Source organism: Trichechus manatus, unplaced genomic scaffold (genome assembly GCF_000243295.1).
Source record: "Trichechus manatus latirostris isolate Lorelei unplaced genomic scaffold, TriManLat1.0 scaffold00040, whole genome shotgun sequence".
Lineage (NCBI taxonomy): Eukaryota > Metazoa > Chordata > Mammalia > Sirenia > Trichechidae > Trichechus > Trichechus manatus.
Genome location: NW_004443976.1, coordinates 18,221,212 through 18,246,916, shown reverse-complemented (window position 1 = coordinate 18,246,916; position 25,705 = coordinate 18,221,212). Strand labels below are relative to the sequence as shown.

General features: G+C 39.0%; 1 protein-coding gene across 1 annotated transcript in view; it reads right to left on the bottom strand.

Moving 5' to 3' along the window:
- The window catches only part of YWHAE (tyrosine 3-monooxygenase/tryptophan 5-monooxygenase activation protein epsilon), a 42,881-nt gene extending 18,565 nt beyond the window's left edge, over positions 1-24,316 (bottom strand). The window contains exon 1 of the mRNA XM_004376166.2: positions 24,106-24,316. Coding sequence (XP_004376223.1) covers positions 24,106-24,169 — 64 coding nt within the window. The 5' untranslated portion in view covers positions 24,170-24,316. The remainder of the gene's footprint in view (positions 1-24,105) is intronic.
- Positions 24,317-25,705: the final 1,389 nt, after the last annotated feature.

The window sequence follows — 25,705 nt, the reverse complement described above, 5'->3', positions numbered from 1 at the left end:
GAGCACCAACTAGTCTTCTGGTCTCAAGATGATGCAATCTCTGGTTTATGTGGCCCTTTCTGTTTCTTGGGCTAATACTTTCCTTGTGTCTTTGTTATTCATTCTCCAAAAGTCAAAGGAATCTTAATGATCAAACACAGCAGCCACTCTTGGTTCCAGGTCATTTTCCTTTCATTGTGTGATAATTAGACAGTCATTACACTCAACCAACTTGGCTCTGGGACACCTCCATCGGTAACTCAACTATCCTGCCAGACAGAATGAGAGTCAAATGTTTTTCACTGACTTTAATTTAGCTTTAGTTCTTGGTTTTTTTACACATTCACTCAACAAACTCATTCACAAATAAAACACCCATGCCAAGCATGTTTCAAATACTCTGCATGTATTATTAATACATTTAATCTTCCCAACAGACCTTTGAAGTAGGTACCAGTATTACTCCCATTTTATATGGGGAAACTAAAGTATGTGAAGATTAAGAAACTTGCTCAACATCAGTCAGTGGATTCCAACCCAGGAAATCTGACACTAACTGTGCTTTAATTTAATCACATTACCTTGGATTTGAACATTTATTTGAATTCATCTGTATGGAGATCCCTTTGTTTGCGTCTGTAAGAACAGATGCAAAATAACTGGTTTCAATGACCATATAAGAGACATAAACTTTATACATTAAAATGTAGTTTATTTCTACCATAAAGAACAATGGAGTCTGCAAAATGAATTATAACGTGGATGGACCTGGAGGACACAATGCTAAGGGAAATAAAGTCAATCACATAAGGACAAACATTGTATAATTCCACTTTTAAGAGAACAGATACATATACAGAGACCAATGCTCACTGGTGGTTACCAGGGGTGGGGGGGGAGGGGGAATATTTCTGGTGATAGGAAAAGCAGCACAGATATGGGTGTAATGAGCATAGCTTGACCAAAGTAAACGATGCCAGTAAGAGGGGTGTGTGTGTGTGTGGTTTATTTCCTATTAAAACATCTTTTTCCATCTACAGGTTAACCCTTCCCCCAGAACATTATCTCCAAAAACCTTACTGCCAATGCCTAGTAGAGTGCCAATACTCCCCATGCCCCTAACATCTCTACATCAACATACCAGTAATCTTGAGTCTCCCAAGACTGCCCTTACCAGCTGGTAAAACAAGGCTCTGAGTTTCAACAGACTTTTATTCTTACAGAGTACAAAATCCAAGAGGGGGAATGTCTCCACCTATCAGTCTGACTACAGGTTACCACAAGGCCCAATTCTGCGGTTCCTAATGAGATCCAGAATCAGGATGGAAGCAAACTGCTCACAATTAGTCCTGGAAAAAAGGAAGAGGCTCTGTACTAGCTGACAAGATTAATGTACCTCCCCTCCCACCAACACATACAGGATCATACCCATAATTTCTCCCATCACAGAAAAAATATTTGCCACTTGTTACAACTTGTAATTCTGATTTTAAAGACAGAAAACTAAAGCAAAGAGTAACACAGCGAATAAGTGGTGAAACTCAGATTTCAAACCCAGACAACCTAACTTCAGAGCCGGAGCTTTTTGTTTTCCCTTAAGTGAGCTTTTTGAGAGAACTGTAGATTCACATAGTTGTAGGAAATACTAAAGAGAGATCTCATGCACCCGTTACCCAGTTTACCCCAATGATGCTGCTGCTGTTACTAGTTGCCCCTGAGTTTGCTCCGGCCCATGGCAACTCCATGCATAATGGTCTAACAGTAGTGATCTTTAGCGTTTTCGCTGGCTGATTTTTGGAAATAGATCGCCAAGCCTTTCTTCCACTACAGTGATAACACCTTGCAAAACTTAAGTATAATACCACAACCAGGATATTGATATTGACATGGTCAAGGTACAGAACATTTCCATCACCACAAGGATTCCTCACGCTGTCCTTCCATAGCCATACCCAGTTCCCTCCCACTTCCACCCCCCTGGCTGAACCCTGGGCAACCACTAATCTGTTGTTTCTTTAATTTTGTCATTTCAGGAATGGTTATAAACAGAATCATACAGTATATAATCTTTTGAAATTGGCTTTTTTCACTCAGCATAATTCTCTGGAGATTCATCTAGGTTGTTGCATGTATCAACAGTTCATTCCTTTTTATTGCTGAGTGGGTTTCCATGTGTGAATGGTTTCTTTAACCATTCACCTGCTGAAAGACTTCTGAGAAGTTTCAGTTTGGGGCTACTACAAATAAAGATGCTATAAACATCCATGTACAGGTTTCTGTGAGAACCAAGTTTTCATTTCTCTGCGATAAATGACCAGAAGTGCAATTGCTGGGTCGTACGGTACATGCATGTTTAGTTTTTTTAACTGCCAAGGCTGTTCTCCAGAGTGCCAGCACCGTTTTACATTCCCAACAGTAGTGTATGAGCAATCCAGTTTCTCTGCATTCTCACCAGCATTCAAATTTCTCTCAGCAATGTTTCGCAGTTTTCAGTGTACGAGTCCTTTACTTCCTTAGTTAAATTTATTCCTAGGTATTTTATTCTGGATGCGATAGCAAATTGAATTATTTTCTTAATTTCCTTTGTGGATTTTTCATTTGTTGGTGTACAGACTCATAACTGGTTTCTGTATACTGACTTTGTACCCTGCAAAAAACTTTGCTGGATTCCTTAGCTCTCGTAGTTCTGTTTTGGTGGCTTTTTTGGGATTTTCTTAGAATGTCATCTGCAAATAAAGATGGTTGTAGTTTATCCTCTCCACTTTCAATGCCTTTTCTTTTTCTTGCCTAATTGCTCTGCCTAGGACTTCCAGCACAATGTTGAATAGTAGTGGTGAAAGCATTTTGTCAAGTTCTTCATCTCAGGGGGAAAGCTTTCAGACTTCCATTACTGAATAAGATGTTCACTATGGGTTTTTCATAAATGCCCTTTATCATGGTAAGAGCCTGTGCTCTTAACCACCACACTAGACTGACTTCTCAGCTAGAGTGCTCAGAGAAACAAAAAATTCTCTAGCTCAAGAACACTGAAGGTAATTACCCCAAGGAAGAAAAAGAATGTGCCGTGCTTCAGACACTGCCTTAAAAAAGTTCTGTCATTCAAGATTCTGGTAAATGCCTCTCTGTCTGTGAAGCTTTCTTGTGCTTTCCAATCCATATTCACTTTTCTCTGTACTAAGGATCAGTATTTGTCTCATCAAGTATTATCTTCCTAAAAGGGCATGAGCTGTGCCTTCATCTTGATATTCCTGTAAGAGCACAGCACCTGATGTCACAGAACGCACACAGATACCTGATGAAAGAATGAAGACACCAGGACAAACTATTTTAAAGAAAGATTGAGAAATATATTTTGATGGGCTTGAATGAGTATGTCCTAGGTAAATGAAAACTTAAGGATCCCCTCTAGACAGAGCCAGATTCTGTAGTCCTTCTGAATAGTTTCAGCAGATCCTGTTTCTGCAGCTCATTTTATTCAGTGGAAAATGTATGTCCTAAAGAAGTCTCTGAAACCCCAAGAATCATGCTGAAAGACCGAGGTTTGTTCATCCCATATAGAATTAAAGGGAAATTGAGTATAGGTGTTCTCTGTTATCAAACTTTAGCAAAGTGCCTATACTGTCAATGATATTTCTAATCAAGATTATGGCATCTTTGTTGTTGTGTACTACCGAGTCAATTCTGACTCACAGCGACCCCATGTGACAGAGTAGAACTGTGCCACAGGGTTTTCTAGGCTGTAACTTTTTTTTTTTTTTTTAATTGTACTTCAGACGGAGGTTTACAGAACCAACAGTTTCTCATTAACAGTTAGTACATCTACTGTTTTATGACACTGGTTAACAACCCCACGACATGTCAACGCTCTCCCTTCTCAACCTTGGGTTCCCTATTACCAGCTTTCCTATCCCTTCTGCCTTCTAGTCCTTGTTCCTGGGCTGCTGTGCCCCATTAGTCTCGTTTTGTTTTATGGGGCTGTCTAATCTTTGGCTAAAGGGTGAACCTCGGGAGTGACATCATTAATGAGCTGAAAGGGTGTCCGGGGGCCATATTCTTGGGGTTTCTCCAGTCTCTGTCAGGCCAGTAACTCTGGTTTTTTTGTGAGTCAGAATTTTGTTCTACATTTTTCTCCAGCTCTGTCCGGGACCCTCTGTTGTAACCCCTGTCAGAGCAGTCAGTGGTGGTAGCTGGGCACCATCTAGTTATACTGGACTCAGTCTGGTGAAAGCGATGGTACTTGTGGTCCATTAGTCCTTTGGACTAATCTTTCCCTTGTATCTTGTTTTCTTCATTCTCTCATGCTCTCAAAGGGGTGAGACCAGTGGAGTATCTTAGATGGCTGCTCACAGGCTTTTAAGACCCCAGATGCTACTCACCAAGGCAGAACGTAGAACATTTTCTTCAAAGTTACCACTTATCTATTGTCTATTTACTGTCTCCCCCTCCCACCCCTCCCATCCCTCTAGGCTATATTCTTTACAGAAGCAGTACATCAGGTCTTTTCTCCCAGGGAGACACTGGGTGGGTTCGAACCGCCAACCTTTTGGTTAGCACAGCCAAGCGCTTAACCGTTTGCACCACCAGGGCTCCTTCTGACATCTATACCCACTGTAGTCTAGTCAATTCTGACTCACAGCAACCCTACAGGGCAGAGTAAAACTGCCCCATAGGGTTTCCAAGGCTATAATCTTTATGGAAGCAGACTGACCCATCTCTCTCCTGCAGAGAAGCTGGTGGGCTCAAACCGCCGAACTTTTGGTTAGCAGCTGAGCGCTTAACCACTGCACCACAAGGACTCCTTATGACATCTATACAAAAAAAAAAAAAAAAATCACCATCGAGTCAATTCTGACTCCTAATGACCCTACAGGACAGAGAAGAACTGCCCCACAGGGTTTCCAAGGAGCAGCTAGTGGGCTTGAACTGCTGACCTTTTGGTTAGCAGCTGAGCTCTTATCCACCGCACCACCAGGACTCTGTGGCATCTATAGGACCTTACAGCATAAAGCATTTAATATGTGATCTGATCTTGAATCATGTACACAAAATGACTAAAGCAGAACCAACAATATTTCCTAATATGAGAGTCATGTGGGGATATTCTGAGAATCTAGTATACTATAGTCTACAAGGCTTACTGATTTGTCTGCTGTGGGTTATCACAAAAAGGAAGCCAGAATGTATAGTAATAACTTGTCTTTTGTATGAAGAAGTGGCTGATAAGTTAAGAAAAAAAGGGGGATATGTTCATCAAAGCAATCTAAAATAAAGGACAGAAAAATGCTACTTTACAAAATGACCAGATTTTATTCCCATTCGAGAGTCACTATGACTCGTTTAGAACCCGACAGCTAAGGAAAAAACCTAGCTCTTTCCTTTAGGATCTATTTAAATGACTAAGCTGATCTAAGCAGTTCTGCCTCAAACTCTGTAGTCTCTCCTTCTCAGTGAAGGAAAAGTTACCCATACCACAGACATGATGGTGACAGTGAAATCTTCAGATGACTGGGGAGGGAATATCGAAAAGGAACTCTTTCAAAGATGCATAATGAGAGAAGAGCTAAGATAATAAATTTATTTCTGGGTTGCATGAAGGCAAGCTTCCCAAATCACTGCATGTCAAAAGTTATCTTAGGGATGACTCAGAACTATCACGGGAAAAGTCAGGTAAAAAGGAAGAGAGAGAATACCTCTGTAACTGAATTTTCTCCCTAGACCACTTACTAGTTATCAAGCCTGGCTGTTTACAATTGTTATTTGAAATCTATCAGAATATATTTTAAATGCATACAACTAGCCTGAGATCAACTAACAGCTTATCTCTATTAAATAAGATGGTCCTGGGTGGTGCAAACAGTTTGCTCTCAGGTACTAACTGAAACGTTGGTGGCTCAAAACCACCTATCGCACCAGAAAGCCCTGGCAATCTGCTTCCATAAAGATTACAGTCAAGAAACTCTATGGACCTCAGTTCTACTCTGTACCACATGGGGTCGCCACAAATTGTAACTGACTCTATGCAACAGGTTTTTTGGTTTATTAAGTAAGAGCGATTCTTCAAATGAGGAAGTAGATCCATTGCTAGATAGAGGCAGCAGTGTAAGACCTGCACTTTTCAATAAAACGTCATCATCATTCCCTCACACTGAGTTTTCTTTTACCTCATGATGATTATTACTCCAGACACATCACAAAATAACTAAAAACCTGAAAATAAGGATAAATACAGTAAGAGATTCACCACCACGAAAAACCATTCTGCACTAGAGAACAGCAAGAGGAAGAGAACAAATACCTTGAAGTATTTTCCCAGTTGCTGTTTGAAAAAAAAAAAAAGGATTTTATCCTTTGATAAGGAAAGGTGAAGTAAGGAAGGAGGAGGGTGCCAATAGTCTAAATTTTAGTAATCTTCCCATCTTATGATAATTAAAGAGACTGTTAACACTTAGTGCTGGGATAAGTGTATGAAAAGGAATGGCTCTTGTACTGTACGTGGAAAAAACATTTGTGTTTTCTGGGATATACAGCAGCAAAAAACAAGCCTGATGTCTGAGTTAGGCGGATTCCCAAAAGAATAAAAGAGGAACTCAGACCTATGCCAGCAACAGAATTATGAAAAGAATAGCTAGATTGAGGACCAAAGGAAAAACTAAAACATCTAAAAGAAGGGCTCAGGCTAGCCAGAGAACTTTATGTGATGGAATGTCTTCCCTTAAAATCTCAACACTCAGTTCTGGAGAGATGTGATTTAAAAATTACAGGATGAAAAGAAAACCACCAGAGAATTAATCCACACATTACAGGAAGAATGGAGGGAAGGAGTGTTAAGGATATGCCTTTTCATGGTTCATTCATATGCTAAGGCATGCCATGAATTCGAAATGTCCTTCTTCATATGGGATTCACATATTTAATATATCAGCTAGAAAGGATGGTTTTATTCATCTTCAGAAAAACTGGCACATAATTTTAAAATAGTTCTGCCTCCTCTAAGATTTTAGAAGGCAGAGAAGACACATGTATCCTATTTAGCATCTCAAAAATTGAAATGACAAAAGAGAAAAATGTTGTTTTAAACCTTTTCTAAAGAATCAATAGCTCTGTACTGCAATTGATAATTCTGTATTCCGAAGGATAGGCTAAGTGTGCTTGGGAACAAATTACTCCCAAAGTATCAGTAGCTTGACACAACGAAGATTTATTTCTCGCTCACATGGCTAAGTGCAGGTCCACAATTTTGTAGCTGTGCCAACTGGTACTTGAGGCTTCCCTGGTCAAAGAAGCAAGGGAGAGAAAGAAGAATCAGGAAAGGGCTTTTCACTGCCTCTGCACGGTTACATATGTACTTTGTGTTCACATTTCATTGGCCAAAACTAGTCACATGACCCTATCACCTAACTAAAAGCTGATTAAACCACCCTTTCAAAAAAAGGTGTCAAATCAGGCATCATTTAAAAGGACAGATATACAAAGTATCAGCAATTAAAGCAGAATACAAATTTTGGCTATGTTTAATGGCAATTAAAACAATAACTAAAATATTCTGAGTTAAATTGCTTCACTGTATCTTCCAAAAAAGAATTATGCAAGTTTACTGGGAAAAAAAATTTTCAAAGTACTAAATCCTAAGAGGAATTTACTATGTGGACCTTTATGTAAAAAGGAATAGTCCCAGAAAAAGTTTAACTAGATTTACAAAAGAGAAGCACTGATCTCATCAAATCAGTGAGGACAGTTCTGTAGAAAGTACCCAGGTGCTGTGCTGCTTTCTGATAAAGCTTAGACAATCTCCAAGGAATTAATGAAATAATTTCATCAGCTAGGCTACATTTTGACAAGCATTAAATACAGTCAATTCCGAGATAATTCAATGATAATCAATGTTCTTCTTTATGGATTTCCAGAAGATCCAAAAGCGTGGTAGTGAAGATGACTACTCTGTTCTCAACATTTAGGAATATACAGATAGGAGACAAATTTTTTCTCAAGTACCATACACCTCTATCACAATGACAAATAATCTATTGGAACCATCAGTTCTGTACCACAATGTATAGAAAAGAAGTTTGACTTGAAGAATTTTAAGGGCAGGTAGTATCAATTATAAGGAATTCAAGTACGATCCCTATGGAACATTTGATTTTTCATAGAGCTGTACTCTAACGAGCCCATCAGGTTAAGCTAGCTACAAACAATCGATTGCTAAACTGACCTATATTGGTAGTTTACACATTAAATCCCTGCTAAATGTGACTATTTTAGTTTTATCATAGTTAAGTAATTCAGCTGCTTACTTCTGCTCCAAGTTGTGAGATTAAAGTATGTCATCACTTTAACATCACAACTTTGATCGGGTTTACTATTTGCACTGTGAGTGTGCTTCCAAATCACTTAAGAGTTCTTTGGGACACCAAGACACAGCTTAGATATTACATTACTCAAAACTGTAATTCAATCTATGAACAAAATTCTTAACTACTTTAATTCTAATAGCAAATAATGTGGAAAAGATCTAAGAATGCAATGAATACCTGAGGTTTGTAACTTGAGAAATCTTACATCACTTGTATTTTTCCTAGAGGGATAAAATGCTACGGTAGTAATTACTAGCAGAATAGCTGTGCATAATTAAAACTACCAAAATATGATAAGATCAATCCTAGAGTATCTTAAGAAGAGTTATTATAAAGGAAGGAATAATTTAAGGTAAACAGTTTGGCAAGACAGGAACCATGCCTGGGGTTTGTTTTTCTTTAAGCAAAGGTTAAAATGGCTTAGAGTGGATAAAGTAATAAACTGACATACAATTTGTGTTGACTAACAGGATGGTGTAAGAGATATAATGGAAGACCTGTAAAGCCTCTTTGAAGAGGTCCTGTTCTATTCCAGTAACATCTTCACTACTTTTGTCCTATCTACTTACCACTTGTACTTATATTAGGTGGACTGAATGACACACATCACACTTTGGGAAACAGCATGGTAGTGAAACCACCACCTGAAGAGCCAGAAAGCTTCAGACAAGGTTTTCATTCCTGCTTATTTATTTGCATGCTATTTGACCTCAACTATGTCACTTAACTTCTCTGAGCTTGTTTCCTCACCAATAACATAGGAAAAAAATGATACCCACCTCTCACTGGGCTTTAAGAATTAAAATGAGGTTCCACAGTAAACTGCCTGGCACATAACAGCAATTCAGTATGTTAAAACTCCTTTTCTTTGCTTGCCTCTCTTCCAAGGTTTAAAAAAACAAAAACAAAAACCAGGAATCCATGAGGATGTAAGCACTCAGGAGCGTTAATAATGTGCCTAATGCAGTAATAAGCCAAATAAAGATCACAAAGGCTGGAACCTAAGTCTCTAATAAGGCCTCTCTTTATTCTGGCTCCAGTTTTTCTTTCTAACCCAGATTTTCCATCCTTAGGCATCATGTGCTTTAATTCTCTATCTGTGCCTTTGAAGGTATGTCTAAAAGAACCTCCCCCTCCACCATCCAAATCTTTTCCATCTTCTACTGAAGTTTTCCCTGGCAACTACAGCGCACAGTGCCCTCATTCCCCTAGGTGACTCTAATTCAGTAACAAACACTGATCTATTCTAGTGGTTCTCAACCCTGGCTACACATTAAAATCTCCTGGGAAGTTTTTCTTCTTTAAAGGTACACCAATCTAGGTGAACAAATCAGACTTTTTTAGTTTTCATATTAGTCTAGCTAAAATGGTCCGATTTTTGTCTTTTGAGTGTTTTTTAAATATTCACAATATTTTGTTGAGAGCAAACGGCAAGTTGCAGAATAACAATGTTACTTCCATGAAAGAATAAATTGTACATGTGTATAGCATCTATTCTAAGAATTCTTTTTTTTTTTTTTTTCACATTTTAACTGCCAAGGGTGTGTCATGGTACAATTGCTGGCACTTTTCTTTAACAGTGTTATATAAAATAATGATGCATCTTTCATTGATGGCATGTTAGAGTCAATAAATAAGGAATGTTTTTGTGCACTTGCACAAAAATAGTGGTTCTGGAAAAATACTGTTAACAATAGTTACTTCTGCAGGAATGAGTAACTTTTTACTTGATATGGCTGTACTTTTTTACTTTCTCACATTTAATTTTAGCTTTTGTAATAAAAAAATCAAAACAAAAGTGGGAAAAATTACATTTCACTTTTAACTAAAGTTTTAAATCTTAAGATACACATGTTTTTGTACTTTAAAAAAATTACCCCCTGTACACTCATGAATTGTGGGTAGCATAAACTGATAAAAATCCTTTCAGAAAAGTTGGATGACACGTCAAAAGCTTAATGTTCATTCATTTTGACCAGAGAACCCCATGTGTTAGAATCTCTCCTAAGCAAGTAACTTAAATTATAGAAAAATGATACGTGTGCATATAAATTCATTGCAGTGTTACTATACTAGCCAAAAACTCAAAACAGCTTATTATTGGATATATTATATAGCCAGTAAAAATATTTACAGTTCATGATGCAATAAAAAGGTCCACTTTAAAAATTAAGTAAAGTCAGATGTACACATACACACACACAATGAAATCATATAAAAACTTGTGCCCAGAAAACACTGGGTAATATGAGTACTTTTCTTCCCAGATCCTCCCCCCCTCCCAAGTTTTCCATGAATATATAAATACTTCTGTATCTTAAAAAATTACAGGAAATATATCAAATAGATACGTCAGCCAGAAAATATCCAAGTTGCCCAAACTGATTTTAATGCAATTTAACTAGCTACTCTTCTTGGTAATGACTATGCTCCTAATAAAAGGTAAATATAAATCTCTATACACACAAAGAATTCATCTCTATTTCACAAATATCTATTGGTGAATCAGTTTCAGGTTTATTTTTTAAATTTAAAAAACCTGGATGATGTCACGTAAGAATAACAGAGACATATTTTAACATATATAAATATCTAAAATAAAGAAATTTTAATATTTTAAATCACATCTTTTTGAGTAGTGAGGTAAATCTACTTGCTAATATATCCAGACTTGACCTGAAGACCTCTTAAAATAGGTGTAAACCAAATAGTCTCCTAATTATCTTCAGAGTCACGCAGGACTAAAAATATACTGCTGAAGACAATACTATTAATGTCCCAAAATTATTTTAGGCTTTAAAAACAGAAGGAAGGAAAACACCTTATGGGATTTGGTTCCTTGGTTTGGAGATTAAGGGTCACAGTTGCATGGGACATCCCAGTTAACCGGCCTAACAACATGTTTAGTGCTTCTGGTTCTACCTCCTAGCTGGACGCATAGTGTCTGGGGTCTTAAAAGCTTGCAAGCAGCCATCCAAGGCACAACAACTGGTCTCTCTCTATTTGCCTGATGCAACAGAGGAAGGAGAGTCAGGAAAAGGAGAAAGATATGGAATGTGTGGCTAACTGCCTCTATGAGCAACTGCCTCCTTTGCAGTGAGGCCAGAAGAACTGGATGGTGCCCGGCTACCATTACTGAACATTTTGATCCAAGTTTCCACAGAAGAATCTTCATCATAGGAGGGGAAACGCAGAACAGAATTTCAAATTCTCATGGAATCCAGACTTCCTGGAGCCTTGGAGAATGGATGAACCCCTGAAACTACTGCTGAGATAATTCTTAAACCAAAAATATCCCCAGAAATCTTCTTAAAACCAAACAGTTTAGCTTAACTAGCAAAAAAGGTCTGCCTTTAGCATTACGCTCTTTTAAGATCTATATGGGATCAAACTGACAACAGCAACTTGAAAGATTAGATAGGAACCTTAGGGAACAGAGTTTATGTTAACGGAGAAGGAACAACTCGAAACAGGAGGGTGAGAATGGTTGCACAACTCGAAGAATATAATCAATGTCACTGAACTGTACATGCAGAAACTGCTGAATTGGTGTATGATTTGCTGTGTATATTCTCAATAACAAAATTTTTTAAAAAATTTAAATAGAGGAAAGAAAATTAGGAAACAATATTAACGCAATGCGATAAACAAGGGTAAACGGTAAAGACAAAATGAATAAAGAGATGTTGGCAATAGCATTCTAAAATGAGAAAAGGTGAAGGTCAAGAAAGTCTTAAGAAGAAAGTTACAGAAGTAGAGTGAAAAACAAAGGCATATGGATCAAGTTAATGGTGTACATTTATTAACTGTTGGGAAAAGGAAAAACATTTAACAGCAGTTGGTCTAGAGGTAAAACCCAAGGTCCCCTGTTGCCATTTCCCCAACCTCACAAACTACATGCTTGAAGTAACTGAAAAAGTACATAAAAAAAAAGTAAAGGGCCAAATTGCTAAGAGTATCACTAAGTTCCTAGACCTTCTTATCCAGCCCTTTCTAAAGCTTTCATCCCATACATCAAGGAGTTACAATATCAGTGGTGTTTACCTTGTGCTCTACATTAATTTCTCTATTCCCTGATTAAACAGAAGACTATCTGAACACGTTAAATGACCAAGTGAAAAAGCTACGGTACTGAGGAATAAGGGCTAGCTCAGTTTCAAAGCAAGAAACAAAGAATCTCACAAAGGGGGAGGACAGTTCTTTAAATAAATATAAAACAGTTAAGAAAATTTCCACATTGATGAAATGGGAATCTACCAGTTAAAGAAGCATGTTACTATTACATTTTCAAATAAACCTAGACATTTTCTTACAACTGCATTTTACAAACTGTGAAGTATATCACTGAGACCAATTCTCTTACAGAAAGAAAACAAAGGGGTAGTAGCCTTTTCCATTCTCTTTATGACAATTCTAATGACAAAAAGGGTAAATTCCATTCATTTTGTTTGAAAACAAAACAGTATTTTATGATCAAAGTACTTGAGGGTCCCTATATTGTACAGTTCCGGGGGAGCTGTACAACACAGTCACCCTGAAAGTGCTGCATTAAAAAAAACCTGCAAATAATTTTTTAAAAAAAGAACTGCAAAAATAGCAAATGTTAATCCACTATTCCTGGAGGGAAGAGGAAAGGCAGAAGATAGACCTAGAAAGTGAAAATAAGTAAAAATCAATTTAGGTAACTACAAAAAGCAAAACCAACCTCTGGGAGAAAGTATTTATGTACAGTCTGTCAATAATTCTGGTGTTTCCTAAAAAGTGTTGGGGCTTTTATGGGTGTGAGTCCTCACCTTCCAGCTCCCACCCCAGGACAAAGGTAGGTCAAAAACGATTGAAATTGGGAATTTCATATATTACAACCCTATAGTTCATTAAGGACAAGTAGAAATATGAACAAATCTGAAGAATGGAAGCTTCTCTATTAAATGGACCAGTAGTTGAGTTGGCTAGAGTAGAATCAAAAGTTGTAGACTCAATCCACAGCTGAATTAGATTTGTTTTATAGTCCTCCACCCTGCTAGTCTATACTCAAAATGTTTCAGCCTGTAAATTCATAATAGCTTTCAGAAAAGAAATCCCTGGTTGTACAGCTGAGAAAACAGGCTGTGAAAGATTAAGTGGTATGTCTAAAGGGACAGTAGTCAAGGTAGAACTTTAAATAGACAAGACACCCCCCCACAACCTTAATGATTCCTGGTCCAGTGCTCATTCCACTCTTATTTGCCCTCCACTGGAAAATACACTCAACCTAAATACTCTTCTGCTGTCTTCATACATGAAAGATAATGCTTTATTATCTAATAATTTAACAGAGAGAAATTAAGCCTAAAGACTGGTCAGAGCAACCTTTAAAGAATTATAAAATTAAGATCTAACAAACACAAAAAATAAGGCTATCAGAAAAATTTTGGATGACATTTATGTCTCTGAAAAAGGTACAGTTTAACAGGCTGATGAGTAAGATCTAAGAGTTACCTAGCTACAGAAACGAAGCTCGATGATTCTAAAACCTATTGGTGATATTTTTAAGATGCAACAAAATTCATCTACTCAAGAAAAAAAATCAAAGAACAGATTTTTTTGCAAGTGGTTTGAATTGTTTATAGTATGTGCAGCAAGTATGAAAGTGGAAGGAGCACAGGCTTTGGCGTAAAACAGACTTGGGTGAATCCCAGTGATGTTACCTATTTGTTGTCACTTTTCCTAAAGTACTTAATCAGTATCTGTCAAATGGGGTGGTACCAATTTTGCAGGGTTGTTTTGAGGATTAAGTGAGACTGATAAGCATCTAACATAGTACCCAGCATAGTCTCCAAAAAAATAACAGATGCCATTATTGTTGTGGGGTTTTATTATCAATGAAAATAATTTATTGTTAGTGGTTTTCAATTTGTTAGTACCATTTACACAAACAGTCAATGAAGAGATGTAATCAATGTAGGATTCCTATAGCGTCTGATATGGAGCAAGGACCAGCACCTCATATAAACCAAAACCAAACCATTGCTGTAGAACTGATTCCGACTCATAGGGACCCTATATAGTGCCTTCCACACAGCAGACACCATTGTTGCTTTTGACTAATTCACATTAACTCTTAATTACACATACTAACAGAAGAGTAATTCTAAAAGCATTTATACATTCACTAGACTATAAGCTCAGTGAAGAGATCTTTAGTCTATTTTGTTCACTGACTAATTCCAAGAGCCTAGAACAGTGCCTAATACACTGTTGGCACTCAACATGTATCTGTCAAATGCACTTGGAACTTCTTTTTAACACTTTGTTTGAACACTAAGGCTTTTCAAAACACAATCTTGAAACTGGTGTTATGTTTTGTTGTGTATTTTTTCACCACAGGATTATGTACAACTTTCTTCTTCCCATAACCAGCCTAAATAGAAATGCCTCTCCTCACCCTAAAATTAACTCACATATTCCCTAGAAAGAGGAAAAACAGTTTAGCCTTCTAATGAGCTTTAAAACCTTGCAAACTAGCTTCTGCTAGGTAAAAAACAAAACAAAACAATCTTTTACTCAAAGTCTACAATTTTGCCTACAGAAAAGGATCTCTCCCATCAGTCTCAATATTTAAAGGGGGGAGGCGCTCTAACTCCATCAAAACAGAAGATTTCTCCTCTTAGAATTTAAGAAGACATTCCCTCAAGCAGTCAAATGTGTTTGGCTGTAGTAGAATCAAAAAGTAAGGCTCCAATGGAAGTAGACATGAAAACGAAGAGGTGGGGGAGGTAAATGACCCAAAGCACTGAAGTGTGGGGAAAAGAGAGATCAAAGTCTAAATCTCTTTTTTTGTATTTTTTGTGAAATTAGAGAAGACATTTAAATAGATAAATAAATAAATAAAATTATGTTTTGGAATACATCAGGAAATAAATGACCAGAAATCAATTCAGATTTATTTATTTGACTTTTTTTCCCTAAGTCTTTGAACAGCCAAGAAACCCTCATCAAAATTTCAGTACTTCTACAGAGATGTAACCAGTTGCCATGGAGTCTGCACTCACTCCGACTCATGGCGATCTCCTAAGTGTCAGAGCACAACTGTGCTTCACAGGTTTTCAATGGCTGATTTTTCAGAGGTATACTAGTAGGCCTTTCTTGCAAAGCACCTGTGAGTGGACTAAAACCACCAATCTTTCAGTTAATGTTAAAGGCACCACCCAGAGTCAAATCAGTCACTGAAAACTCCATGGAGCACAGTTCTACTCTGACACATTTGCGATCGCCAGGAGTCAGAATGAGTGCAAACTCAACGACAACTGGTCGTTTTTCTTTATAGAGATGTACTTTTAAAGTAGTGTAGAAAAATAGTCTATTTTGCACAGAAAAAAAATATTTCATATGAGTGAATATCTTCTGAAAAATCTATAAAAGTGAAGTCATTAGTGTCATAACAATGTTTCCCCGTCAAAAATACACAGTGATTTTGAGAATTTCATGGTAATTCCACTATAAACTTTTACTACCTAATTTAATTTACATTTTAACCTATTATGATCAAATACAATTAATACCACAAAATCTTAAATAGAGCACTTAACATTTCTACAACACAGTGGTGGTTCACTACAACCATTCCAAGGCCCTACGAAGTCCTCAAAAGACTAACCACGAGGGATTAAGTAGCACTGGTAGCTTTCTATTAATCAGAGCCCATTCACTGCCCGAAGTTTACATTAAGCCTTTGGAATCACATTTCACAAAACTGGTCATATGTAACACCATAATTTTCTTCATGAGTAATCTGAGATTGCTAATCTGCCAAGTATTTTAACACCGATTCACTTCTACATTTTCATACTATGGAACCGTTCATCCAAAAACCCATAGACAAAACATGTTGTATTCGCCTGGGAGATAATTATGTTCTCCTGAATGTTAATCTGGAATTAATATCAAAAGAGCTGCATGCAAGTTCAACATGACAAATGTATAAGTTATACTGCTTGGGAATAAACGATGTGGACCATTTTCACTTTCTGGGTATGCAAATTTTCAGATATGCTAAGATTAAGAATTTTATTTTGAGAATTTATATATTTATGCAAATATTACTTAGTTGGACTAAGTCCATGAGAATACACTTGCTAAGAATAACTCAAAAAGGTAGGTTTATCTTCTCCTAATATGACTTTAGTAGATCGGCAGCAAGACATTTATTTGACCTTTCACCTCATCCAGCAAGAATTTTTCACAGTGAGAAGTACTACCTGACAAGTATTACATTTTACAGTTTACAAAAGCCCTCAGTATCTTAACCACCTTGTAAATTAGTAGGTAAAGCAGTCATCATTAATCCCCATTCTACAGATGAGGAACCTAAAGCTCAAAGAGGTTAAACTATTTGTTCAAAACTACCCACTGGAACACATCTGCCAAAGTATGAAATATTGTCATAACTCTGCTTATTCATAGTGTCTCCTTCAAATTTTACATATAAATGAAGAAAAAAATTAATACATTTCACAATGCTTTAGCTAATATCCTGACCTGATCATAAGTTAAGCCTACCAATGGCAGATCTATCTGCCCAGCTGTTGCAATCAATCGTTGGAATGGCAACAAATTCAAGCTTGAATTTCAGAAAAGCTAAACCAGGATCATGGTCAAATGTTTTCTAAACTATACGGGATTCAGTGTTCTAAACAAAATAGTCATTGACAAGGTACAGGTGAGACTTTTTCTAAATGTGTAGGAGAAAAAAATCATGAATTTAGGACAATGTTGCCAACACCAAGTGTATTACATTTTTAAACAGGAACAGTTTACAGCTGACATACATAACAAAACCAACATACCTGGCTTTGACGCTATCAGTACAGATTTATTAGCTGGAATGCCAGCAAGCTCTATTTTCAGCAACTACCATATCCTTGACTTTCCAAGTTCCCTGTTGTTGGGGAGAGGAAAATCTTTCACTCTGCCTTTAGTCTGTCTGCCAAATGCTAACTTCATCTGAGAAAAAAGAAAATTTTCTGGGGACTTAGATCAAAGCTATCTATCTCAGTGGCAGAGGGACGGACAAAGTTTAAGAAACTTTCAAAAAATCTAAATGAGAAAACTAGCAGTAAAAAATGGTCTTAAGTAGGACAACCATAAAACAAGTTTGCCACCTAGGATAATCTTAGTTTGTACCTGCTGTCCCAGCATAATTACTAATCAGTACCCCTTCCTTTCATGATATCCTGATTTGGGCAATAAATTACCATTATGACTCTTTTATTATTATTAAGGCAGGTGCTATTACAATTTAGTAAATTTAAATGAGCTTCTGAAATCATTCCTAGAAGAATGACTAGCATGGATATTTAATGAGCTCAAACCAAAAAGTTGTGTAGACAACCCAATTTGTCAACTTAAATATGTCAGTATTCAACTACCGTATTACACTGGTAACTGGCCACTTCAAAAACAGTAAAAATAATTATTTTTTGCTGCTGTTCCTCATTACTCCTTAATAGATTGTTTGATAGCTACCTAGGTTACTATTAGAACCATTTGCCAGTCTGTCTCCTCCTAAAAGTTTTATAACTACCTTATTAACTTACCCGTTACATTCGTTAAGACAAAAAGGGAAAAAAGGCCTTAAAAAAGTACTTTATAGACAATGCTCTACATTCTACCTTGGTGAGTAGTGTCTGGGGTCTTAAAAGCCTGTGAGCGGCCATCTAACATATTCCACTGGTCTCATCCCTTCGGGAGCAAGGGAGAATGAAGAGAACAGGATACAAGGAAAAGATTAGTCCAAAGGACTAACTGTCCACAGCTACCAAGGCCTCCACCGGACTGAGTCCAGTACAGCTAGATGGTGCCCGACTACCACCACGGACTGCTCTGACCAGGATCACAGCAGAGGGTTCTGGACAGAGCTGGAGAAGGATGTAGAGCATAATTCTAACTCACAAAACAAAAAGACCAGATTTACTGGCCTAAAGGAGACTGAAGAAACCTCGAGAGTATGGCCCCCAGACACCCTTTTAGCTCAGTGGTGAAGTTACCTCTGAGGCTCACTGTTCAGCCTAGGAGTGGACAGCCCCGTAAAACCAAATGGGACTAACGAGCTACAGGAGTCCAGTGACAAGGGCCAGAAGGCAGAAGGGGACAAGGAAGCTGGTGACAGGGAACACAAGGTTGAGTAAGGATATTGTTGATGTGTTGTGAAATTGTTAACCATTGTCATAGGGCAACATTTGTAGTAACTGTTAAATGAGAAACTATTTTGTTCTGTAAGCCTTCATCTTAAGTGAGAATAACAGCACAATTGGAAGAGCATAGTCAATGTCACTGAACTGTGTATGTAGGAATTTTTGAAACGGTCTATCTTTGGCTATGTGTATTTTCACCAAAAAAAAAAAAAAAAGGTTGAGAATTTAAAGGGTTAATATCTTGTGGGGTTGTTAACCAATATCATAAAACAACATGTGTGCTACCGTTTCATGAGAAACTATTTGTTCTGTAAGCCTTCACCTGAAGTACAATAAAATATTAAAAAAAAAAACAGCTGTAACACGGGTCAAGAGCTGTAAGACTGAAGACCGTGAGAGGCCCAGGAGTCCAGTTTCAGAGCTAGTGGTGACAGACAGCAGTGCCAAGAGTAGCCTGTCCCCAGGGGGCCCAGAGGAGTCCTATACAGCCAAGAAGAGCTCAACAAGCTGCCCTGTACTGAAGAATGGAAACTTTGTCTACACACTTCCTGATCCTGATCCTGAGTTATGCATGTTGATCCTAACTCCAAGTTTTACCCTGTTCCCTAATAAACCACTTGACTGTTTAAAAAAAAAAAAAAAGTACTTTATAGAAATGCATGCCATTAGCCATATTCCAGTACAGACATTGTGATAAACCATAGTTTTTAAAAAAGGTAGGTCTTGGGACCTGTATGTGAACACACATTCTGAGACTACCTAAAAGTCTCCATTCCAACTGCATTGACTGTTCCTTGATTTGGAGCTTTATGTTTTTGAAACAAAGAACCAAGTTTCTTTAGAAAAGTGAGACATATTACGTATTTGAAATCAATGCTAAAGACACTAGCATAACCCCCAGAAAGTACCACCTTATTCACACGTAGGTCTTTTCTGAGTGGCTAAGGAGAAACAGTATTGCTTTAAAGGTCAGCAGAAAGAAAAGTTCTGGCTTTGCCATCTACTAGCCAACTAGCCAAGTGATCATAGAGGAAAACAAGGAAATTATTTTATCTTTTCAAATTTACTTTCCTGAACCATAAAATGAAAGCAACACTATCTACCTCAATATTGTTACATGAAATTAAAATGTTTGTGAAAGTGTACTGGGAACTGTGAAGCATTGTATAAATATGGCATTACATAATACAAAATTTAAAACTTAACCTTTAACCTATACTTACACTTGTCATGACTGTTTGTATCCACACATATTCATTTTCTGAGATATAAGGTAAAAGATTCCTGCAAAATCTGCTTACTGCCCTTTTAAGTCAGATCAGCTTCTTAAATATTTAAAACTCGTGAAGTTAGATGCATTAATTTACTGGGCTGAAATTTGGCTTGCTATACCAGATTAAAGTCAGGAAATTTAAATATATTTTATATTCCCTTGACCAAGCTATAAAACAATTATGAAAAGCCAGCTTGTCTGTACCGAGTTTCAGTGTGCTTGCTTGTATTTACTGAATCCAAAATTTGCTCAGCTTAATACTTGTCTTAAGTATTCTTCCCCATACCAGAGACTTCAAACTGAGACTTCTGTCACATACGGGTGAAAAAGGTGCCAAAGAATGCTTACAGCAGTAAAAATTTACCCAATACCTCCAATTGCAGTTATTATACTCCATAAATTTCATAAGCCAAAATAGGAACAAAACACGTTCAATATGTACAATACTGTGCAAAAGTCTAAAGAATATACAAAAGGGCATCTAATACCCAGGCTAAAAGCTACCTATAGAAGGGATTTTTAAAATGTCATTACCCAATTCTGTGTACTTGGTTAGGCAGGAGAAAAATAAAATTTATTCAGCAAAGCTAGTTCACTAACTGAAATAGCAACCTAAGAATTACTAGCCTATAGTCAAAGATTTGGTATTTACTCTTAATATTTTTAAATGCATTACCAAAGTTAATTTACTATTAGTCATTTTTTCCTAACAAGGTATGTATTAAGGAGTTAATTCAAAACATGCCCTGACCATTCACTACCACAATAGGCTGGAAGTTGGGCTCTGATGTTTGAAAAAGACAGCTCTCACCTAACAGTCTCGTAGTAACAGATGCATTCCTGAACTGATGCATTCATGCATCCAAGTGAACCAAAAGTGATCATCAAAACTTTATCCTCTCCCACGGAGCCAATCTTCACAGGGAGTAGAGAAAAGAGGAAGGAACAAAACCACCAAGTACCTTCACAAGCCCAAATGTTGTTTATGCTGACCCCTCTACTCCCCCAAGTGGGAAAAATACTCATTCTTTTTTCCACTCTATATTCCCCACTTTTCTTTAACATGGTTCATATATACGAAAACACTTGGTTCAGGAATGCTAAGAGATGGATGGACTTGCTTAACATGGCTACTACTGAGATAAAAACCTATTCCTGTTGCCATCGAGGGGATTCCGACTCATGGTGACCCCATGTGTTACAGAGCAGAACTACTCTATTCCATTTTCTTGGCTGTAATCTTAACAGAAGCAGACTGCCAGGCCTTTAGGCTAGTAGTCCAGGATTGCACCACGTAGGGACCTATTCCTTAAACTACCAACTTGTTAAAGTGATGGGATGCTGGATTTAATCAAGGTGAACAATCTTAGCCCCAAACTTCAATATTTTCTAACTGTAACCCAAAATTGTCCTTTTCCTGTATACAGCTTAACTCTTCCTCTAATAACATTAAAAAAATCCACATAAATTGATTCCAATCTCCCAGGTAGAGTTAAATAAGGCTAAAAAGAAGTTTAGGCATTAAGTTCAACACTGCATGCAAAATGCAGGAACCAAGAGAAAAGCGAGGACTGTAGAAAAACCAACATTTATATCCAAGTACCCAAAAAACAAATCATTCGAATGCCCTGTCATCTTCTCCTACCCCCCACATCTGGCAGAAAATTTTGTTTGGTGACCAGAACTACAGGATCATTTTTTGTTACCAGTAACAAAACTGTTAATTCACTGTACTTAATAAAGAAAACCTATGCTTCTGTAGAGTCCCTGGGCGGCAGAAACGCTTGAGCACTCAACTACTAGCTGAAAGGCTGGCGGTTCGAACCCACCCAGAGGCTTCTCTGAAGACAGGCCTAGCAACCTGCTGCTGAAAGGTCACAGCCTTGAAAACCCTATGCACAGTTCTACTCTGCACACACAGGGTCCATCATGAGTCAGAATCAACTCTACAACCACCACCACCAACATGCATCTGTGGACACAGGTAGAGAGAGGCTTATTCCTGGTGCATCTTCCTCCTCCTCTTCCTTTCCAATGACTCTTAAGCTCCCAATTGTCACAGGAGTTCTCTATAGAAGTTCTTCCCCAGCATGTAAGTCCTATGGCCCTTCTCCTTTAGACTCTGAAAGGGAAACCTAACATTTCAACAATGTAATAATGTGGCTCTACCAAAAGGGTTCTATGATAAATAACCAACAAAGATATTGCTTTAAAATCCTCAGCACTCAACCCCAAAAGATATGATTATCATTAAACTGTGATTTGTTTGGAAACTACCATCATGAGTTTCCAAATCAGTTTTAAAAACAAGTTTAAATTAAAAAAATTTTCCTCCATATCCTTTTTGGTTATCACATCAAGTTTACTCAGAGCCTAAATCCCCATACAACAGAAAGCATTCAAATATAATTTCAAGTTTCCTCCCAAGGACACTGGTAGATTAAGGGGGGGAACCGATTTGGGGCATAACGGGAAAAAAATAAAAAAAAAAAAACTTCCATTACAAGCATACCTACAATCATTTAAATTTTAAACACTGAAATAAAGACAAATCTGACCTTGAGCTGTACTTCCCCATCTTATTACCCTCCCCCTTCCAACAGGAATCTTGTTCAATACAAATAGCAACTTAAAGATTTACAAGAAATTCAGTGCAATGTCTTTACTAAATTTGACTTCTAGAAGCCTTTTCCCTCTAATTTTTAAATCCCTGAATCCTTATTTCTAATAACACAGGGAGACTAGCCCAGAGGCTATTAAGGAAAGCAAGGGCACTACCTCACATTTTGAAAAGTGGCTAAGTAATTGAGAGATGTATCAAGGCATTTGATTCCAAAGATGTTTCACCCCATCACCCCCCCCCCCAAAAAAAAAGCATTAAAAACAATCTGCACAAGACCACATAATGCTTTTTTGTTTTTATTACAGTGCAATTTAATGGATGTAGGGGTAACAAGTACCTAGGTCCAATGTGTGGTATGTGGGTGTATGTAAAGCGGAGGGATGGGGAGAGGAGTAAGTTGAAAAGGAAACTGCTTGGGACTAACCAGACAGACACAATGGCCATTCGAAAAAGTTCTGAAAAATTACTAAAGAATCCTGCCGTGCAAAGAAGCAATAAAAAGAAGAGGAACTGTTCAAATCTGTCCATAAAACCATTTAATTTAAATGCAAAAAAGAAAACAGACTCTCCTGGAATCCTCTAATTCAAAGACCCAAGCCTGAGATGAGTTCCTGGATCAAGTTAAGATTCTGAATAAAGTAAAACACGCATTCCAAGCTTGGGGAGTCGACCAAAATATTGCTACTACACATAATTTGAAATGATTTTGTTCTTCAACAGAAGGTCTTTCCATTTGTCATAATGGTGGGTGTGTGTGAACGGGGAAGCCATCATTTTTACAAATTGGTAAACTGAGGCACGGGCACTGGAAAAGCTAAGAATCATGATCTCCTTGCCTCCTGTTTAATGTTCTCTCCACCAGAACTCAATGCGTCTGGACCCAGAAAATAACAGGAACTTCGAGCTCTCCGGGATAAGCCTGAAGAAAGGGAGTATGAGTGTGGTTTTTCTGGACCTCTCCAGAACAAGTAGGCGACGGTATAACGTAAAGCCCAAAAAACCCTCACTCCAAGGTGTGCCTGCCAACGGAAAGGAAATCTGATCTCAGCATCTCAGCTTGCCTCCGCCCAAAGACGGACTGCAGTGATTCCCATTTCCCCCTCCCCTCACCCTCATCCAACACTGCCCCCCACCAGAAGTCCAGGGAAGCCCTCCGTTCACAAGGGTTCTCCTTTGTGAGACTCCACAGCCGCCGCCCCACACTGGGCCTCCGGGGAAAAGCCCCCGCCCCCACCCGCCATATTTCCCTGAAAAGCGCCCGCGCTGCAGCTCCCGGTCTCCACTCTCCCCCATGTGGCGAGCGTTTCTTCCTCCATCACCCCACCCAATTGTTCTCTATATCCCAAGACTGTCCCAGAAGCTCCCCTGGGGATTGCTCGTCCGAAGACAGCACCCGAGATCTCCTCCCCCTCCCCCGCCCCGAGACTCGCCATCCCCCAGCCGCCATTTTACAACCAACTCCTTCACCCCATCGCCTCGGCCTCCTGGTCCGCGAGTGGCTACAGCTGAGGACGCCGAAGGGGTCAAATTCCTGGGCCTGGAGCCTCCTACCGCTCCAGGAGCCCACAGACCATTTCCTGCTTCCCGAATCCACGTCCCCGGGCCAGGCTCGGAGACGATGCGGCCATTTTGTCTCCTCCCGGCCTCTGTGGGCGGCGGCAGAGGGTCCGAGAATTCCAGCCCTCCGTTACCCCACCAACTCACCGTCGTATCGCTCAGCCTGCTCGGCCAGCTTCGCCTGGTACACCAGATCCTCCCGATCATCCATAGCGGCGGTGGCTCAAGCAGGATCTGCGCGACGGATGGAAGCGGATAGCGTCTCCGACTCTCTCAGCCTCTCGCTCCGCGTTCGGGCAGCAAAAATGGCGGCGCCTCAATCCGGGACTTCCGCCTGCGCACGCGGACAACTGCTCAGCTCTATGGCAACCGCTCCCTGGCAACTGGCGCGGGGGGTAGGGGGGGGTCCTGGAGATCACCGCCCTAAGAGGCTGGAACCCCTGAGACGCCACTCCTCCGTCGGCTCAGCAGGCGCTGAATCGCAGAGGCGGGAACAACGACTGATGGGAGGGAGAACGGCTCTCGGGGAGCTTGGGAGGTGGTAGTCGGGAGGCGTAGCGGGCCTGTATGGCGCGTGAAGAGAGCGAGTGATGGCCACAATCAAGAGTCGCGGCCTGGACTGCGGGCAAAGAAGACGAGAGGCCATAATGGTTTTTGTCTTTGTAGGCCTTCCTCAGCGAAATCAATTTGCTGTCTCCTACATTGCCGCCTTTCTCTAGGCCAAGCCTAGTCCTGGAGTTTTTTAGACTCTTAATCCCGGGGTAAAGAGTTGAGCCCTGCTGTGATTGGCAATAGGAGTCCTGGTGGCCCAGTGGTTAACAGCTCGGCTGATAACTGAAAGGTCAGCAGTTTGAACCCACCAGCCGCTCCGGGGGAGAAAGATGGGGTAGTCAGAATGGACAGCAATGGGTTTGGTACGGTTGGCAGTGGAAGGAGGGGCTTCCAATTTTCACGCCACAGCTTCACCCTCGCGCTTTCTGATCTTTTTCATCTCCTCCGCTTTAGCCTTTTGCCACCTAGGGTCACCACCCCTTCCATAGTTATGAGCAGGAAAGTTGTTATTTAGAGGAGCCTGGTCTGGGGTGCAAAGTGCAGAAGAATCTAATCAAGAACAAATTGAAATTGAGGGGGCAGGAATATCTCTCAAGGGAAATTGCTCCATGCGGACAGGGACCTTGACTGTTTTGCTTCCCGATGGATCCCCAGCACTTTGTACTCAATAACTATCTGTTGAAAGTTTAGGTAACTATAAGCTGTGTGGTGGGGTCAGTGGTAGATGTGGAATAAAAAGTAGGTTGGGATCAAATTTTAAAAGGCCTTGGCAAGCTAAGCAGTTTGCATTGTATTCTGTGAGCATAAGAGAGCTATTGATGATTTTGCACAGAGACTAACATGATCATGATTATACTTTAGGAAGATTAATAAGTATTGTGTGAAAAAAATAACCAAACCTATTGCCATAAAAGGGGAGGTTAAATTATCAGGCTATTACAATTATTCCAGGCAAGAGGTAGCAGATGGCAGCAGTGAGAATAGGAAGGAAAGGACAAATAGGAATGACACTACAGAGGTAGAAGCCACAAGAACTTGTAGCAATTGGCTACAGAGATTTTGTGAGGGATAATGAGTGACAGTACCATTAACAAAAAATAGGAATGCTAAGGAAACTTCCTACTGGAATGCAGAGAAAGACTAGCTCCTTTTAGCATACATTGGCTCTAAGGTTCCCGGAGTTGGAAAAATGAAG